The sequence below is a fragment of the Borostomias antarcticus genome, assembly GCF_949987555.1.
Source record: "Borostomias antarcticus genome assembly, chromosome: 37".
Classification (NCBI taxonomy): Eukaryota; Metazoa; Chordata; class Actinopteri; order Stomiiformes; family Stomiidae; genus Borostomias; species Borostomias antarcticus.
The window spans coordinates 447,149-467,153 of NC_140270.1; the positions used below are offsets into that span (position 1 = coordinate 447,149).

Below are 20,005 nucleotides of genomic sequence, written 5' to 3' on the forward strand. Positions count from 1 at the left end.
TATTAACAGGCCTGAACCACGGACTCATTAACCAACACTTGAGAACAGGAGGATCAAGTCCAGTGCTGTTGGGTGAATGTTGTTTTAAACTTTAGACCAGGCCTCGATATTAGAATGATCTTAAAGTATATAATCTTCATGGCAAACTCAGCACGGTAGGATATTTATTTATGGATACGATCATCATTGTAACATTGCCATGTCACTACTGTGTCCAAAAAACCTTTAGTCACCGACTTATGACCAGTCAAGCGATATAATTCTGATACTTATTTATTACAAGGATCATGGAGCAGAGAATGCATATCTCAATAAACGTTTGCCATGTACAGTTAAAATGCGAGGAACAGTTAAAAAAAAAAAAAGATGAAACAATTCTTAATGATGAACAAAGAGAATGGTGAACAATCTGAAGGAAAGATATTTGCCAATGTCCCCAACACAGCCAATCACCTCCCAAAGGTCGTTTTAACGTGTCCCTTACACACACATTCACACACAAACATCAACTGCTGCAACAAGCTATTCATATTCATCCATTCACTCTTAATTTAAGCCATATTTTCATTTCTATATGTTAAAGAATTAAGTGCTACGTCATAGAAAGCCTTTACCAATGTGACTGGGTGACCGTCAGGGGCCTCTCTCTCTCGCCAAACAGACATGCACTGAAGTGTGACGTTACAAATACAGGAAGAAGAGAGAGGAAGGCTATTTTGGCACGTATGCATTTCACCCGCGTCATCTCCAGCCCGGTCAAATGCTGCCATCTGGTTCCTCAAAGTTACAATTAGGCCAAGTAGTGTATGTCTCCCACTCCACTTCCCCCTGTGTATCAATCACCTGGATGTGCTTTTCATACAGTATCCTATCTACTGAAGACAATAATAATGGTTTCCTTTAACCACTGAAGCCAGTCCATGGTTATTATATGGTTATTATATGGTTGTTATTCAGATAGCAAACGAGTGAGCACAGAGATGGAGAGCTGTCAATCCCTGAGTTGTGCGTAAATTTCCAGGTAGAGAGACATTTCTGAGACCAGCTTCGACCCCAAAGCGAGGTGGCCGTGAGAGTTGGCCCCATTTTGGTTTTCTTGATCCTGTCGTCTGAATTGTTGCTCAAGTGACCGTTTTGTTGCATAAATATTGTACAGTAAGTGATGTACTGAAACACGAACATTACATGTGAAATGCTGAGTAAATTAATGTTACACAGACCGTTTTTTTGTTTGTTTTTTTACAAGAAAATGGTTAACATGAATTCAAAAGCGAGTTGAACTCAGCCGGACAATCGTGCATGGCATTTAAATTCCATTCCAAATGACACTGTAGAATTGTTAGAAAAAATGGCAAAAGATACAAACCTTTTTTTTGTAAAAACCAGGATGCATAAAAGTGCTTGTATAAAATGAGACAATCAAAATATTCTACACGATTTACATAATTTCTTTTTTGTGTGTGCAGCTTTTTGCTAAGAGAACTTGAATAAGAAGTGAATAAGAGATGCCGGCCAGTGTGACAATGATGACAACACTGACACTGAGAAAGGAGTAAATAAAATATCGTTCAAGAGCATGAATAAAGAGGATGTCCATTTTCCTCATTGTAAACAAGGATTTTCCCCCATAGTATTAAATAAACACGACTGAAATGGCTGTTATCTTTAAGTGTACTCATTGTCTTAAGCAATAAAACCTCAAACTCTCTCTCTCATTGCGTTATCTACACACACCGCAACGTTTTTTGGGACAGAAAGTGCTGTATGGTTGTTTTTTACACACCGGTTCATCGCAAAGAGCTCCAACCTAGCCTCTCGCTTTCAAACTTCCTGAGACGAAGAGACTTGGGCTGCATTCATTCCGATTCTCAACCCCCTTTCCCCCTGATGTGAGCACTTGACTGACTGACCGACCCTAACGACGTCCTCGACGGTGTTTCCCGACACATCTCATACTCCGTTTCCCCCGCCCCGTAAAAAAAAGGGGAGTGGATAAGTGCTCAGGCCGCCAGAGTTGAGTGTCGAACCTCCCCCCTAAGTACCGAACAGTCCCGCGGTCTGTCCGAGCGCCGTGTGTCCGTGGTCGTGCGAGGAGAAGCAGTCGTCCGAGTGGACGAAGTGCAGCGCCGTCTGGTTGTATCCCAGCAGCGCCTGCTGCTTCTCCTCGGGGCCGTAGTCCAGCGAGTGCGGGTGCACCTGCTGGATGTGCCTCTTGATGGTGCTGACCTTCAGGGTCGCCAGGGTCGCGCAGCACACCATGCAGATCAGGCCGTGGCGCCGGCAGTCGTAGTCCATCAGGTACTCCATGCGCCAGCGCACCTGGTAGTTCCTCCGCTGGTCCTTGCCCGGGTAGTGGCCGTGGCGCCCCGACGCCGGCGCCGCGCCCTTCCCGCCGCAGACGCCTTCTTCCTTCTTCACGGCGGCCATTTTGGTAGTTCTGTTGTTGACGGGGGAGAGCTGTGCGCTTGGGTCCCCGGCTAGAGCAAGGGACATGGCGTCGCTAGGGTTGACTTCTGTTAGAGAGGGGGGGAGAGGGGAGGGGAGAGTCAGAGGTTACCCTAACCCCAGAGAGTCAGAGGGGTCACCCTAACCCTGACCCCAGAGAGTCAGAGGGGTCAAAACGCTCACCTGCATCTCAACAGGATCTACATTCAACACCAACAGCACAACTAGAAATAAACTCACCTGTATCTCGACAACGCGGGATTTACAACGCAAGTTCACTCGATTAAAGCCGACATTAACAAAGTAGCCCGCTCTCAACCTTAATGGGGTCTTCATGAGCCATGACTTTACAGAAACGCCACATAAACCGCTCGTGTGTGTGTGTGTGTGTGTGTGTGTGTGTGTGTGGTGTTCAGACGGAGCTTCTAACGCTGCACTTGCTTTTTGGATTTCTTCCCGCAGAGTTTAAGTACTTAAAGTTTACGTTTGAGTACTCAGCTCTTCTAAAGTCCTATAGATGAACGGAGGGGATGAACACTTACACGGCATCAAGATGGCTTCCTCCTTGTGACATCTTCAAAATTAATGTTTAGGCTATTCCTGCACTTTTTCAGCAGGACGTTTGGGGCTCTGTTATTGACATGAATGACTAAGCCGTGTTAATAACAGTGACTGCATGCAGAGGCTCTGGACTAGGGGCCCCCTGAGCTCTATGGCCTCTGGGCCTGGGCCCCGGTAGTGCCCGTTCTCTAATCCACCCGTAAGAATCTACTAGAACCACTTCAGACATTTTGTTTCACATACTTGACACTCTAAATTCACACCTTACTATTTCTCTCCCTACCTCTCTATTTTGTCTTCATTTCAACTCTCTCTCTCTCTGTCTCTCTCCCTCTGTCTGTCTCTCTCTCTGTCTCTCTCCCTCTCTGTGTCTCTCTCTGTCTCTCTCCCTCTCTGTCTCTCTCTGTCTCTCTCTGTCTCTCTCTCTCTCTGTGTCTCTCTCTCTCTCTCTGTCTCTCTCTCTCTCTGTCTCTCTGTGTCTCTCTCTCTCTCTCTCTCTCTCTCTCTCTCTTCTAAACTTCACACTGAAGTTAACCTAGCCTGGTGTGACCATCCCGATCTAGCGAGCTCACTGCTTCCCTCCGCAATATCGCTCTGGCCTTCGCCCCATAGAGAGCGATTACGTGAGCGCGGGTACTTGCCTTGACAGACAAACACCTTCAGCCAATCAGCGTTCAGCAAACTTTTGCCGAATCCAGTCGGAAGAACGGCGAAAACGTCTTTCCCCCCAAGAAACTCCGCTAATGCATACTCTTGTTATTGTTTAAGTGTTGAGAAGTCTATTTCTGCAATAACTGTGTTTATTCTTCTAACGTTAACGTTACCACTCGTTGCTTCGGGAGCCGCCATGTTTGTTTAGCGTGCGGCAGGGACACGAACCAATCAGGGGCTGCTTTCCACTGTGGGTACGGAACAGCAGTTAAAACGCAGGCCCTGATTGGCCTGGTATGGTCTGGAATTTGGCATAATCGCTCTGGAGGAGGCGAATGCCAGACCGTTCTGCGTTAGCGAAACGGAACGTGAGCTGGCGAGAACGGGATGGTCGTACCAGGTGTTAACCTACCTTAAACCTACAAAACATGGAGAAGCAGCGTTCAGTTTTTATGCTCCACATATCTGGAACAAACTTCCAGAAAACTGCAGGTCTGCTGCAACTCTTGGTTCTTTTAAAACAAGCCTGGAGACTTTTCTTTTTGCCACTGCTTTCTAAGAGGAGCTATGTTTATCAGTATACTGCACTGTAACTTTTATTCCTGTAGTCCATTTGTCCTGCTTTTTGTTTTAAATGTCTACAATGACTTGCTTTTTTGTTTTAATGCTTTTAATTTGTCCTGCCTTTTGTTTTAAATGTCTATAACGTCTTGCTTTTTGTTTTAATGCTTTTAATGTCTCATGTAAAGCACCTTGAATTGCCCTGTGGCTGAAATGTGCTATATAAATAAACTTGCCTTGCCCTACCTTGTTTGGTGGGCATGGCTTGGTCCTCTGTGGTGGGGTCTTTGGTCCAGGCCTCGGCCATGGCCTCCCTCTCCTCCCGGCTCAGCGTGGTGGTCTCCGGGTGGCAGTCCTGGATGTGCCTGCGGAAGCTGCTGACCTTCGCCACCGGCAGCGCCTGGGAGCACACCATGCAGAAGGTGCCGCGCCCCTGCGGCCCGTACGCCACCAGGTAGTCGAGGCGCAGCCGCCACGGGTAGCCGCCGCGCAGCGCCCGTCTCCTGGGGCTGCGGGGGAGGGGCCGGGGGGGGGCGCCCGTCCAGCTGGCGCCGCCGCCGCCGTCCCCGGCGCCGCCGTCCCGGGCCGGTCCCCCGGCGCCTCCCTCCGGGTCGGGGCGAGCGTCCTGGCCGGTCTCCATGTCCGGGGGGAAGAAGTCCACGCCGGCGTCGCCGTCGTCTTTGGTGTCGGGCTCTGATTTGATGAAGTCGCTCAGAGGGTCCGCCTCTGCCGTGGAGAACAAGATGGAGGAGACTCAACTAAATACTGATCTCTCTGCGTCATGTTTTGGGCCACGTTGGGGATATTATCCAACCTACTATTTCCTATATATGACACACACCTACACACAGATCACATGTTAGGGGGCCACAGATTACACTAGCAAGAAACCCAAGGTCTTACGAGAGCCTATAATGGGCTTGATTCCATTTCAACTCGCAACTGATGATTCTCTCATTTACTAACTGGATTGATTTTCATTAAAGAGACAGGCTAGACGTGAGGTGAACTCGTTTGGCCAAGAAGATGACCAGCCTCCCCGTCCCATATGTGTTATAAAGGGTAGCTAGACCTCCACGGCCCCCCCCCTACACACACACACACACACTGCCTATCACACCCCCACCACACACACACCATGCCTATCACACACCCCACACACACACCCTTGTCCCATCTACAGTACATACACAATCAATACCTCCCAGTCCCTGCACGGATAACCCCCCTCACACTCACACACACACACACAGTTTGCATGTTCTCCCCGTGTTCGCCAGGGTTTCCTCCCAAAGAACCCGATACGAAGGACACGCAGAAGAACAGATGCTCTTCGGTTCTGTCCCTGACCAGGACTTGGACTGGACACTTGGACACTGACCAGGCTGCCCACTGCCCCTGGCTGCCCCTGGAGGAGGACGGCTTGGATGGGAGAAATGCAGAGGACAAATTCCACCGGCGACTGCTGAAGATGTGTGTGTGTGTGTGTGTTGTGTCGCCCCTCACTCACATGTGTGTGTGTGAGTCACGTGTGGCCAAAAAAGACCCTTGAGGTCCAGAAACTATTACAATAAAATTATCAAACACAATCAATACCTCCCAGTTCCCGCACACACACACACACACGCGCATACCGTCGCTGTGGGTCTGCGCCCAGGTCTGCAGGATGCAGTGCTTCTCCTCGGAGCTGAACACCAGCGAGTTGGGGTGCGTGTCCAGCACGTGGCTCTTGATGTGGTCCAGGTGCAGCGAGGGCAGCGGGCGTCCGCACACCATGCACAGCAGCCGGCCGGCGTCCGCCTGGTACTCCATCAGGAACTCCTGGCGGAACCAGGCGTGGAGCGAGTCGTTCAGGTAGCGCTCCAGCGTCTCCGCCGAGGGCGCCGCCGCTGGGCCGGGGAGGAGGAGGAGGAGGTCGGCGTCGGTCGGGGGCGGAGGAGGAGGAGGAGGGGACGGGGTCGGGGAGTGCGGGTGCTGGCGCCTGGGGGTCGACGCGCCCGGATTTCCTGCGAGGGAGAAGAGGGGGGGGGGTGTAGAGAGGGGAGGAGGGAGAGACGGCATGATTGAAAACGAGACGGTGACTCGTGGAAAATACAGCGATGCGTTTACCTGACTCAGCAGTTTCAAAGGCGCCGACGGGACGGCTCTCAAACCCCTTACTCGGCACTATCGCCGTTACATCGTCTATTCTATTATCACACGCCCCCTTCCTCGGGACGGCTCGGCATTTTAAGACGAGCGCACACTGCCACCAAGTGTGCAACACTCTGAAACTCCTCTTCTCTTTCAGAACCGGGGCACCAGAAGCCCCGCCCCCCCCCCCCCCCGCCAAGACCCCCTGTCCTGCTAGCGACCGCTAACCGCTACCCACCGGTTGAGAGTAGAACGGAGCCCGTCGTCTCCTCCTCCTCCTCTTCCTCCTCCTCCTCCGGCCCCTCCGATGGAGGCGGGGCCTCTCCGGGCGGGGAGAACCCCCCCGGGCGTCGCCGCCCCGCCCCCTCCTCCTCCAGGCTCAGGTGGCTCTCCCATCCCGAGCGGATCACCTCCTTATCGGCGGCGCTCCACAGCAGCGAGTCGGGGTGCTTCTGCCGGATGTGGCGTTTGATGGTGCTCAGCTTGAGCGTGGCGAGCGAGCTGCCGCACACCATGCAGATCATACCGTGGCGCCGCGGGTCGAAGTCCATCAGGTACTCGCTGCGCCAGTACTCGTGGTAGTAGCGGCGGTGGTCGCGCCCCGGGATGCGGCTGAGGCCCGGCCGCGACGGCGTCCGGCGGACGCGGGGCTTGCGCGGCGCCGGCCCCGGCACGGGCGACAGCAGGAAGGGCGAGCCGGGCCCCTCGCTGACGCTCCAGTAGGTGGTGGTGCCGGGGGAGCGGACGGGCGTGACCCTACCGCCCTCGCCGTCGTCGTCGTCCGCCGCCGCGTGGCCATTGGTGAGCCGGTCGTCCTCTAGGGGACGAGAGAGAGAGAGGGGGAGGTGAGACTCTGACATACGATGACACTCGGGGTTTTGTCTAACTCAAGCTCACACACTGCCTACCATGACATCTAATATTTAGCAATACTATATTTGAAGCAGCTTTCATCTTTGTGGAGTTGAATGACACAATGATTACTACATGAATACAAAATGTATTCACTCAGCAAGGAATTGACACTAGTATATACATAAACATGCATTGCGGCCATCAGATCGGGGTTTTTTAGTTCCGCACAGCACCCCAGCCGTCAGAGCAGAGGGGGCGGTGACTCTGGTCCTTGGACCACCGCTGCGCTCCGCTGGGTGGCGTCTGTGCGTCACAGCGAGCAGCCAGCATGGTATGTTGCCTTTGTTTATAGAGGAGCCAGTGAGACAAGGGGCCATGCTGCTGGATGGCATTGTCCGTAAGGCGGCTTGAAGTGTGGAAAAAAAAAAGCCTGGTCGCGGGGTCGAGTCGCAGGGGTCCCCAAACGCACACATGACATTTACCTCCGGAGCAGTGGCCCAAGTCACTCAAGTCCTGCGTCGCCTCCTCCTCTCCGCTTATTATTAATGAGACCAGTGAATCGGTCTGTTCGGCACACTGGAGGTCCACGGGCTCCTTCTCCCCCGTCTCTTTCTCTTCCATTACTCTGCAACGTTTTAATATCTGACAGTGCCTTCAATTCGCCTTTACGCAGCAGTGAGGCTGGGTATTTTGGAAGGATCATTCGGCACGCGTTTACGCAAGCAACCTTAGAGCATGAACGTACCCATCGCTTTTGGGTGCCCGTGTTGTCTTTATAATGTGTCCCTCCGATCCCCCCCCCCACCACGCTCAGACAGGGCTCCGGAGCCAAGTTAACTTTTCATATCGGCACCGTATTTCTCTCGTTCTTGAATCCTTCTTGTTCGAGTGTGCGGGTGCGGGTCTCTCTTGTTTGTGGTGAGCGGTGGCGGCCTCCAGTATGTATTTTAAGGCTCTGCTTGTCTTCAGGGTGGGGAGCCGTGCTAGGGGCCCCTGGGGCTCCTTAGAGGGGCTCCTGGGTAAATTTAAAGAGACAGTAGCGGCATTCACGCAGCGAGACGCGCACCCGGGGGCCAGATGGGAGTATCACTTGATCCGGCAAAAGCATTGGTCAACAAGGGACAATAGGACAAAGGTTTTTTTTGTAACAGAAGGACATAATTGTGCAATATAATCAATACATATCACATGTACTTATACCTTCATGGGTTTGTTACATTAATAACAAAACATTGAGCTGATTTTCTATTTTCTTTATTCAATTTTGTCAAAAATGCTTCCAAATAACTATTTCAGACTATATGACAGTACTCTCCAATCAAATTTCAATACAGGACCTCAATGTATTTTTGGAACCATATATGGAAAATATGTATATTTGCTGTATGCCTGTGTAATTCAATGTTTGCTTATAATTCACAACATTTTACGGATTGATTATTCCCCCATTGTTTACCTAGATTATATCATCCACCATACAATTAAAACCCTAACATTGGACCCCCAATGTCTCCACTGCAATATTACAAATAACACATGCTACCCCATTTTTGTAATAGCAATGTTATAACGCATGTAATTAACACATCATACATTTTAACGTGTGTATCTTGGAATGTATATATTGTGTAACAAACAGCAAAATATATATTTAGTGTAAAGGAGCTGCTGCTTTAAGAGGATTGTCTGTCCACGCGTCGCAGTTTACACACAGCATCAAGGTCCCACATCCTGGTACTTTCAACCGTTGTCAAGGCAGCTACAGAGAAAAGGCTGGCTCTCGGAAAGTAGCTGCAGTGTCCTGATAGAAATATCTGTCCAAACCTTAAACAAAGTGTCCAGGAAAGTTAGGTGTAAACTACCAGGTAATGCATATGCATGTTTTTTTGCACACATTTCCAACCGTCCTGCTTAGTAAGCATACGCTTTGACGATTTTATTTAGACCCAGGAACAAGCTCACACACAGCCAGTCCGTGTGGACAGAGAAAGAGGAAGGTCTGTCCATTGTGCCTTGGAAGAGACAGCGCTTGTAGAAGCACGAACGGCTCAAATGTGTCCAATTTTCAGCGTAATTTGTTACAAATTCGTTATTATGTTTCATTATGCCTCGTCTCACTGCGACTGGTTCGTGTGTGATTCAAAATAAAGAAGGAAAAATGGCTCTCGACACATATAAATTCGTGATAGACAGAGGGACACGGTTAAAGGGACAGTGTCGTTTTTGCTTCCTGGTTGTTGTTCGCACTGTGCCAGACGCATTTTGGACAAATTCGATTTTACTCATGCCAAAGATCACGTTTTTCTTCCATATTGACCTGATCTGTGTCTATAGGAATTCCATGCATTTATGTGCATCCGAGGTCCTGCAGTTAGATGGCTGCATTGTAAATATAGGGTCACATGTTATACTTGAGACTAGGCCATATCCCATTTGTCTTATGTAGCCTATAGCCTCATTTTTGCTAATGGGACATTTCAAGTTATGACTTAAATAGAACAGTCTTCCAGCTGATCCATTCAATCTTACATTACATTAAGCTACAGTCATTTAGCAGATGCTTTTATCCTAAGCAACTTACAGAAATTACAAATGGCTAACTGCAAACGCCAGTCTTTGAATGTATGACTTTGTATGCAGTATCGCTCACCAAGGATATTGTGTTTTCTCGCATATTCAGACCTGCCTGCCTGTCAGCTGCTGGGGGTGAAGACGGAGAAATGTGGCTGAGGTGTCATTTAGACGAGAGCCACTGACTGCCACCGTCACCTAGGATGTTAGCGACATGCGGCCTGGAGTTGAAGATGATCTCCGGTCCCGGGCCACATGGGAGTAAGGGAAGAGGGATGCGTGGAGACCTTCCCTGCGCTACATGGTGAAGAACCCGAGGGTCAACCGAGTCATTATGCCCACCACGAATGACAAAGGAGGCGCTGGCACCCTAGGCTCTTATCGGCCTGCCGCCGAATTCGACGACGCCACCCTCGCCCAGAAACGAGAGTACTGGAGGACCAAGAAACGAGAGCAGAGAGCCAAACTATCTGCGAGAAGGGGGAGACCAAAGCCAGCGGATAGAGGGGTGAACAACGCCTCCGCGCTGTTAAATTCGACCGCCTCTCACACTTTATCACTCCCTGGTCCCCCATTGTTAAACAGTGATGGATCCTATCAGACAGGAGAAGCATCTGGATTTTTGTTGAGGGGAAAGGCGGAAGACGCGGCGTCTCAACACCAAAAGGAGAGGTGGTTTCAGAAGATCAAGCTCAACAAGGTCTTTCCTCAGTTCCCAACGTCGAACCCAGGTCCCGCCAACGGTCCGTTGGTGAAAAACCCACCAATAGGAGGCGCGGAAGGCAGAACGTTTACCTCAGCCAAACTCAACGGAGTTCTCCCCAACGCTAGCTCCTCAGTGCCTCACGTCAGAGTCACCGTCCACCCCTCTGGCTCCGTACCTCGCCAACTGCCGAGTCGCATGACCTCTCTTAATGGAGGCGCTCCTACGGAGTCCGCCCAGAGGAACCTGGCAACCCAGGGGGCGCCAGGGCCAAATGGGTCGAACAAAACATTTCGTATTCAGCCCAGACCGCTAATGGCGCAGACAGGAATTAATATCGCGACTTCTCACACGGTCCCCGTCCCTATTCACAAGCCAGGGGTCCAAGGGGCGAACGTGACGCAGCAAGCCGGCAAGAAGAGTGCCTTGACCGCGGCCCCGAGGGTACGAGGCGTCAACGACGCCTCCGCCGCGCCGGCGAGCGAGGAGGAGAGAGCCGCCAAGCGCAGAGAGCAGTGGCGCCTGAAGAAGAGAGAGCAGCGGGCCAAGCAGGCCTCCCAGCTGGCCAAGGCCAGGGAGAGGACCCAGGGAGAGACCACGCCGTCGCAGAGAGCGGGGCAGTTGGCCAACGTGCTCCTGGTTCGTCCTCCGTCCGTTCTGAGCCGGGACGGCCAGAGGCAGTGCCTCGGTCGGGCCAGGACGCCGTTCACGACCGCCGGACGCCTGCTGAAGAACGCGAAGGCGGTGGCGGCGTTCTACGCCGTGCCCAGACAAACGGGCGTCGCTCTCAAGAAGGAGGCTAACGATCTACAGCCACTCGGCATGGCTAACGCCGTCCAGCTCAACGCCAATCAGTCACTGCAGATAAAAGTGGAACACCAGCCGGACGCCAGGACGACAGTGCACACGGCGGTCGCTAGAGCTCCCATTGGCTGTGATAAAGCGGTGGGCGGGCCCAGCGGAAGGCTAAGCGGTCACGCGCAGTTTTCCAACTTCAGCCGAGGGTTCGTCCATCGACCCCAGCGGCCGCGGTCCGTGGAAATCCAACGGGCTTTTCTGGGTCAGAGGGCCTTCCGGGGGAGGTTCCCCGCCCTGTCGGCCGCCTTCGCCGCCAACCGCAGCCCACCGGAGAACCCGTTCGAGACCCCGGAGCAGAGGGCCACCAGGAGGAGGGAGTACTGGCGCGTGAAGAAGCGCGAGCAGAGGGCCAAGCTGTCGGCGGAGGTGAAGGCCAAGATGAAGGAGAAAGACGCGTTGATGAGGCGGGTCAAACGCTACCAGAGCATCCTGGAGGACATGAGGAGGGCGCGGATGTCCGGCTGTGACGCTCGGCTGCCGCAGACGATCGCGGTCACCCACACCAACGCCTCGGAGACCATCGGGGGCTTCATCAAAGAGGACGGCACGGTGACCATCCCGCACATGGCCCCCAACGTGGACAAACTCATCGGAGGGGAGAGTCGTTCGTTTTCTACCGCCGCGCACCAGCTGCCCCCCGGTTCTGCCGGCGGTAACGCCTCTATGAACGTGATGCTGGGGGGTCACATACGGGTCAACCCCCCGCCCCCTCCACTCCGCCCGGCTCAGGTGAAAGTCTCCTGCCCTCCCATTGGCCAGTCGGTCCCCAAGCCGCCCAGACTGCTGTCAATCAGGCCGCAGACCGCCCTCCAGAACCTCCCTAAGAACCCCCCCACGCACGCCATAATGGTTCAGCCCACCAGTCAGATCACTCTCAGCCACCCCCAGAGCGTCCGCGGCGCTTTCCCCAGCGTGTCTCTGATGGGGGCCAAGCCGGTGAGCTGCGTCATGCAGATGGCGGTCACGAGTTCCAGGCCGTTACCGCCGCCGCCGCCGCTCAACCTGGCGCCCGAGCTGACGGAGGAGGAGCGGATGGCGAAGAAGAGGGAGTACTGGAGGGTGAAGAAGCGCGAGCAGAGGGCGGCGCGCGCCACCAGGCAGAGGCAGGGGCCGCCGGCGCACGGGAGGGGCAACGCGGCGTCGCAGAGGAGACGCAACCAGAGGCCCGTGCCCAACCGCCGCCCCGTGGCGCCGACCGCGAACGTCGCCGTCGGACCCAAACCCAACCCCCAGCCTCTCACCAGCTCCGGATCATCCAAGCCGCCGCAGATCGGCGAAATAAAACGAGAAAAAGGCTCGACCTCACCCAACGATCCGAATCCGAAATCGGAACCGCCGGTTAGTATAGATATCAAACCTCCTCCGTCGTCGCCTCCGGTACCTCCGGAGCCCCAGCCCGAGCCCGACCCGGCCTTGAGCGCCGACAGCCAGGCTACCACCCTCCTGGCCGTGGCCTCCATGAAGAAGCTCCTGGAGGAATCTCTCAGCACCGTGGCCGAGGGCAAAAGTCAACAAGCCGACGATTCTACCGAGCAGCTCCCTTGTAAGACCGAACCCGAGACTCGCGCGACGGAGAGGGGCACGGAGCCGGAGGCGAAGCCCAATCTACCTCTGCTCTCCCTCGGAGACGACGAGGAGGAGGAGGAGGCGAAGGTCTCCATGGCGGGCGACCTCTCGCTAGACGTCAAAAGCTGGCAGGTGGACCCCGACGGCCTGCCGGCGTGCCAGGTGTCCATTTGCCCCCTCAGCCCCGACCAGCTCAAGCTCTCGCCCCCGTCCGGCGAGCCCGCCCCCCTCCGCCACTCCTGCGCCGAGACGCCCCCCCTCCCGCCCCCCGCCGCTCTCCCCCCGCGCGGGACGCACGCCCACACCGGCGCCCCTCGCCCGCCCCTCCCTCGCCGGGCACAGAGGCTGCGGGACAAGAAAGCGGGACACCACCACTGCTGCTCCCCCAAGCCCAACGAGCCCGCCAAGCTGCACCACCCCCCCTTACTACCACAACAACAACAACAACAACATCGACAACAACAACAACAGCAGCCACATTCGTCCGCGTCAGAGCAGAATATGACTCTGCAGAAGAAGAGGGAGTATTGGAGGGTGATGAAGAGGCAGCAGAGAGCCAGGACCAAGGCGAGGCAGAGAGACGGCTTCAGACAGGGGGACTACAGCCGAAGACTGGCCCTGAAGGTGGCACAGGTAGCACTGGAAAATAGTTTTTACTTCCTTATTTTTAGATGCCACGAATGTACTGTGTGTTTGGTCAGTTAAGGATAAGGTTAAGTTAAGGTTAAGTTAAGGAGTTTTGTGTCTGTGTTAATGCTGTTGTATTTTGTACGTGGTCATTGTGATGGTAGGAAGCAGACCTACTGTGTGTGGAGGGAGAGTTGTGTGTTGGGAGGCCCGGTGTTCAGTGTCCACCACGCTATCCAGTGTCCAGTCAGGTTGAGACTTGAATCATACTGTACCATGAACCTCTCGCTGGCATTTGACACGTAACTGTAAGCAACAAAAATAGAGGGAGGGGGGAAATGACAGTCTGAAGAACGTCAACACACACACACTCACACACACACTCACTCACACGCGAAACTTTAATCATGTACGCTTATATTTTGTGATGTTTTCTTTCAGTCTCCAAATCTCTGTATCATCAAGACTCCAAAGCCAATACAGACGGGCTTCCAAGCTCCGCCTCCAGCCCTGAGGCCCAAGCCCCCCCCTCTCCTCCAGCCCATGTCTGCCCCCGTGTCGGGCGCTCACGCCAGCCTCACCGCCGTCACCAACATCCCCACCCTCCTGGTCGTAACCCCCCCGATGAGCATGGGACAGCCGCCCGACACGCTGCAGGTCAAACCGCCTCTCAGCAGCGTGTCTAGCTCGCCACAGCGGGCGAGCGCGAACGCCGGCACCCTGCCGAAACCTCCGGCCTTTAGCGCGGTCGCACTTCCCGTCGGGGGCGGAGTCTCCGCCCCGACGCCGGGCGAGAGGGCGGAGTCCAGGCTGCTCCTGGTGGAGAACAAACAGGAAGCCGGCCCGTGTTCCGGCTCGGACCCGCCGAGCGTCAGGAAGTGGAGTCTGCAGGTGCAGGACGCCGCCGCCGCCCGCGATGCGGGCCCCGTCCCCACCCTCACGCCGCCCGCCAACCCGCTCGCCACCATCAAGCTGCTGCCCATCCAGCCGACCCCTTCCTTCAGACTCCCCGTCACCTCCAGACCCGGCGGCGCCGCCAACTCCCCCGGCGCGCCCAATCCCCCGAGCGGAGACGGTCGCTCCCGGGTGGCGCAGTGGCTCCCTACGAGCGCCACTGGCCCCCCTAAGCCCCTCCCCGGGGAGTCGGCGGAGGAGACGCTGAGGAGGAAGAGGGAGTACTGGCGGGTGAAGAAGAAGGAGCAGAGGGCCAGGAAGGCCATGGGGGACAGGGACCTCGCCCAGAGGAGGGCGGCGGCCAACTGGAAGCCCATCCTCCCCGCTCAGGACCTGCTCCAGGGGCTGGACACGCAGGTACGAGCGCTGTCCCTCACGCTCAGCTGGTAGGATCCTGGCTTACGACCTACTACCTTGATACAGCCTTATTGATAGTACGCCTTTTTTTTTGTTTATTTCGGCCCAAGATTTAGTTTGACTTTCCAAGAGTCCTCAAAATATAAAGCTAATGACTGACATGAAGTGGACAAGAACAAGCAATAGCTGTGAACGAACAACCATGCATCCATGAATTCACACATAACAACCTCACGAACAATGTTACATTCTTAGGCACCACATGTTATGATATAACCTAATGTATAAAACACAAGGATATAATGCTCAACACAATTTAGTGAGACTTTGCCGTTCCCCCCTTATGCTGTGGACAACAGCAGTATTCCACTTTTACATTTTTGTGCACCGACCGACTGACCCACCGACCGACTGACTGACCCACCGACCGACTGACCGACCGAGAGAACTAAAATGCTGCTGGACGCAGCTAAAAACAACCGAATAAGAAAGAAAATGTAATGAAATCAAATGTTAGGGTGAGAAAGTGCACGCGCTACCCTTACCTGCTTCCCCAGCGGTAGCCCTCAACAGGATTGATAGATGGTCGTTAGAGGAACTTGCGCTCCCAGCAGTGCTCATGATTGGGATTGATGGTCTCGTTAGAGGAATCTCATCAGAGGTGTTGTTCTTTTCCCCTGGATGGCAGGAGCAGGAGCTGGAGCCGGGTCAGTGGGCGAACACAGCAGAGGGGGCTGAGCTACTTCTCAGGTGAGGAACTGGTCCAACAACTTGTTTTGGACTTTTTTAGCTTTTTTTTTTTTTACAGTAGGGGGGGACTCTTTTTTTTTACTTGATTTTGAGCCTTTACTGACTAATTTTCTTTTCCACAGCGCCCCATCCGAGACGGACCTGGACTACTGCTCTAACTTGAACTACGCGGCACCTATAGACGGTAAGATTCAGACCTTTAGCGGCACAAACGCACCTCGAGTCGTTGCTCTCCCTCAGGTTGACAGGAAGTAGAAGTACAGTAGAATTAAGTGTGATACTACAGACTTCTACCTCTGAGTACTGTCCTCTCCTGTCCACTATTTATTTAAGATATTTTTTAGGGCTTTTCAGCTTTATTGTTATAGGACAGTGTAGAGAGACAGGACATGTGGGAGAGAGAGAGAGGGGAGGACATGAGGCACAGGACCCGAGTCGGGAATCGAACCCGGGTCCGCCGCGCGAAGGACTAGCCTTCATATGGTGCGCGCCTTACCCGGTGAGCTACCGGGGCGCCCCCTCTCCTGTCCACTATTAACCACCTACTGTCCAATTCCACTCCCCCCCATTACATTAGTCTTTTAGCAGACACTTTTATCCAAAGTGACTCACGGTAAATCGCATTTAACGTAGGAAGTCAGCGTACTACTACTCACCAAAACAAGTGCACCTTCTAACCAAGTGACTCAAGAGCGTGATCTTTTCCCGTCAGACGAACATGACCTCCTCTTCCCCGACGACGACGACGGCGGCGGCGAGAACGCGGACGACGACGTCTCGATCTCGGAGGCCACGTGGCGACAGCGCTACCTCATGGACCACGACCCGCTCAACCAGCTGCTGGTGTGCATGGTGTGCGGGGACCTCCAGTACTCGCACAGCCTGGAGGGGGTGAGGGCGCACATCGAGGAGGCTCACCCGGACACGCTGGGCCTGGAGGCGCCCGAGCGCCGGCGCATCCTGGAGGCCTGGGACGAGCAGGTGTCGCGCAGGGAGCGCTTCTTCACCAGCCAGCTGCAGCATCATGGCGGCCCCCGGCCAGGTAAGCAGGGGGGCGCCCGGGAGGGGGTGGAGCCTGATACAACTACGGGATCCTTATGAATAATTGAACTGTACAGCGTGTGACCCTATAAGCGTTTCTGTTTATTTGATGGGGAAGCGTTCTATACTCCATCAGCCTTTTTCCCAATGAATATAGTCATATTGTAGTTATGTATTATATATTTAGATATTCCGGTGAATTCTGTTTCAGGAGACGGCTCAACCCTTCCAGGAGAAGTGGTGATGGTGGACCTGGACGATCCCTCACAGACGGAGGGAGACGAGGACGGGGTCACCAAGAGGCCGTGAGGGCAAAGGTCAGACTTCTCTCATCCTCTCTGAACATCTAAAGGTATCATCAAGGTGTGATGTTACAGGACGTTATGTTACATCTGTCTCTGTGTGTAGAGATCAGCGTGTCGTGTAGAATTGTAATGTGTAGAATCTTCTGGAGACATTTCTAGTTCATACTGTATAAGAGCCAGGAGCCATAGCGTGTCTGATACAGTGTTAAACTAGGATTAATAGTAGGGGTGTAACGATATACTCAGCTCACAGTATGATACAGGTGTACATACACAATATTGGGTTCACAATATCGATACAATACAATGTTATAACAATTTTTTTTTAACAAAACTTGAATGATGAATACAGTATATGACTGGAAAAATAGTATTTTATTTGAAAGACAAAATGCAATGTTTTCTAACTTATGATATCAGGACATAATTGATCTCATACAAGCACTGATCTGCATTCTTTTTCAGGTATTTGTGTGAACAGATGAGGGTGTTAGTTAGTAGGTGATACTGGCTCATTTGCAGCCAGTCCTATAATAATAATAATAATAATATATCAAATTTGTATACAGCTTTTCTGGGCACCCAAAGTCACTTTACATAAGTAAAAGAAAAAGAAGATTTTTATTTATTTTTTTAAAGACACTTTTTCATCTCCGCGATGCATATTGTAACTTTTTTACATAGCGCTATCTCGTGGCACGATATACCGTTACACCCCTAATTAATAGTACTCATTATTTCAAAAGGTCTTATCCGTTCTGTCTGCTTTCTCAGGAGCACAAAAGACTCAGTCAGTCAGACCGCATTCAACAACCTGACAGGAACAAGGAAGAAGAAAACAAAACAGGAATGCTGATGTTTTTAACTTGTTTATTTATTTACATTGTTCGCCCTTGAAAGGGGTAATAGACTTAAAAACATTGTTACTGTACAGGGAACACAACACCACAAGCTTTACCTCATTATCTTTGGTACACAAACACACACCTGCACGTTGCGCGTGCACACACACACACACACACACACACACACACATACACACACACACACACTCCTGCACATTGCGCGTGCACACACACACACACACACACACAAACACACACACACACACACACACACACACACTCCTGTACTCTTTCAGGATCACACCTAAGGGCAAATAGCTGACCTGGAAATCTGCCTTGTTTCTATAACAGTTGCAATGTCTCATTATGATGGTTGGAAAAACCTGACTGTTTTCTTTCTGAAACCGTACACAACACAACGCTGATCAATTGTTTATTAGTCTGTAAGTACTTTGTATAATATTCTATTGAACATGTGTATTTAATGTTTCTGACTATTCCTATCAGTTTTGTAAGTTTTTATCGCAAAAATTTGCTTATCAGGTCCCAGACCGTCATCCGACCCCCTCACTAGGGGGCTCTTGCATGCGGGTGATCTCAGCCCTTAAACGATGATCTTTGCAGAAGTTTATTTTTTGCCAAATAATAAGCTGCACTGTACCTGCAACACTGAATCTACAGCATATTTTGACAACTTTTTTGTATACTCTTATCTTTATACATACTGTAACTATATTCAGGAATGTATAAATACTTCATCAAAACATTGTTTGGTTTTTTTAATGGTGATTTTGAGAGTGAGAAATGTTTGTACTGTATGTCCACCCTGTAAATATTACACCAAATATTGTTTGAAATGCCAATACCCTTTCTATATATTATTTGATTGCCTATTAACCTATCGATTTATGAAAGATTTCTTCTGATTATAATTCCACATTTTAAATTGACATGAACTCTTCAAAAATGATCTTAAAGTCGCACCGAAATGGCAAATGCATTCTGTCCCATTTTGGGTCACATACTTGGTCATAGTGTTCACCTATTCAACGATGTATGCCTTTTTTTTTTAACAAAATTCTACTTTTACTGTAATCTTATATCAAAGTATATACTTTTTTTACTTCCTGGAAAACGGTAGGTCACGTGCCATTACGACACCAGGAACCTTAGATTTTAGGCCAATAATCTCACGACATCCACCCTGTCAATCAAAATGAAATAAATTCTTCTAAACGTTATGTCCCGCCTCAAGAGTTGAATATCCCGCTCGTCTAAACGAATGTCCCGCCCTTGCAGCCTGTTTCAGGTGGAAACACGTCAAACTACGTAAACTAGATGATTCCTAACATCCATTTCGGTGCGACTTTAAGTCTAAACAATCAGTCAATCGGACAGTTGTACTTTTTGTTTCTCCAATCTTTTTTTTTCTGTCTTTCATTAAAACAATCGGCTATTGATGAATATGTATTGTGAACTTGAAATCTGTATACATTTTACTTACATCACCCCACTTTTCAAGTCCAGTGGTCCGCTAGCGTGACCAGGGGCCCAGGATGTACAGTAACAGATGGTGACTGGAACACATTCCCATTTTATTTTTGTAGCCACCAATATATTGAAAATAATGTTCAATTGAGAACAGTCAGTCCTCTTTTTGGCTGAGAAAAATGCATTAAAAACATAATGTCCGTTATTGAAAGTATGTTGTATAGCGACGGATTACTAAATTAACTGACGAGAGCTGAAGAGCTCAACTTCTTGAGTCAGTTCTTTATCCATTATGAAAGGGAATGTTCTTTGTTTAAAATGCCTTTTCGGTACTAATAAAACATTTTTGTACCTTAAAACGCAGCTCTGTGTGTATGCTTGGACAAAGATTGAGGGAATACAATACTTCTCTTCTCATTTCCTCTTTTGGTTGATAAATCATATTCACTTCCACCAGACAACCTCAGGTCACACAGGTCTGACACGAAAGCCCTGACAGCCAATAGGCTCTGTGCACCAGCTTCACTACTTCCTGAAAGTCACTTGGCATCTTTATTTCCTGTCCTATATGATTGGATTAAGTGATTAATCAGGTGTGCGGCAGACCCAGCGCACACCTGATTAATCACTTAATCCAATCATATTGGACAGGAAATAAAGAAGCCAAGTGACTTTCAGGAAGTAGTGAAGCTGGTGCACAGAGCCTATCAGAGTCCTAGTAAATACAGCTC

At 51.4% G+C, this 20,005-nt stretch overlaps 1 protein-coding gene across 1 annotated transcript; it reads right to left on the reverse strand.

The window, feature by feature from the left end:
• Nucleotides 1-1,929: 1,929 nt before the first annotated feature.
• On the reverse strand, nucleotides 1,930-7,827 carry LOC311328029 (zinc finger translocation-associated protein-like; the record flags this gene model as incomplete). Its single annotated transcript, XM_084461146.1, has 5 exons — nucleotides 1,930-2,513; nucleotides 4,465-4,944; nucleotides 5,853-6,224; nucleotides 6,590-7,168; nucleotides 7,689-7,827. The coding sequence occupies 5 exons, from the start codon at nucleotides 7,825-7,827 to the stop codon at nucleotides 2,035-2,037; spliced, it is 2,049 nt and encodes a 682-aa protein (XP_084317272.1). The 3' UTR covers nucleotides 1,930-2,034.
• Nucleotides 7,828-20,005: the final 12,178 nt, after the last annotated feature.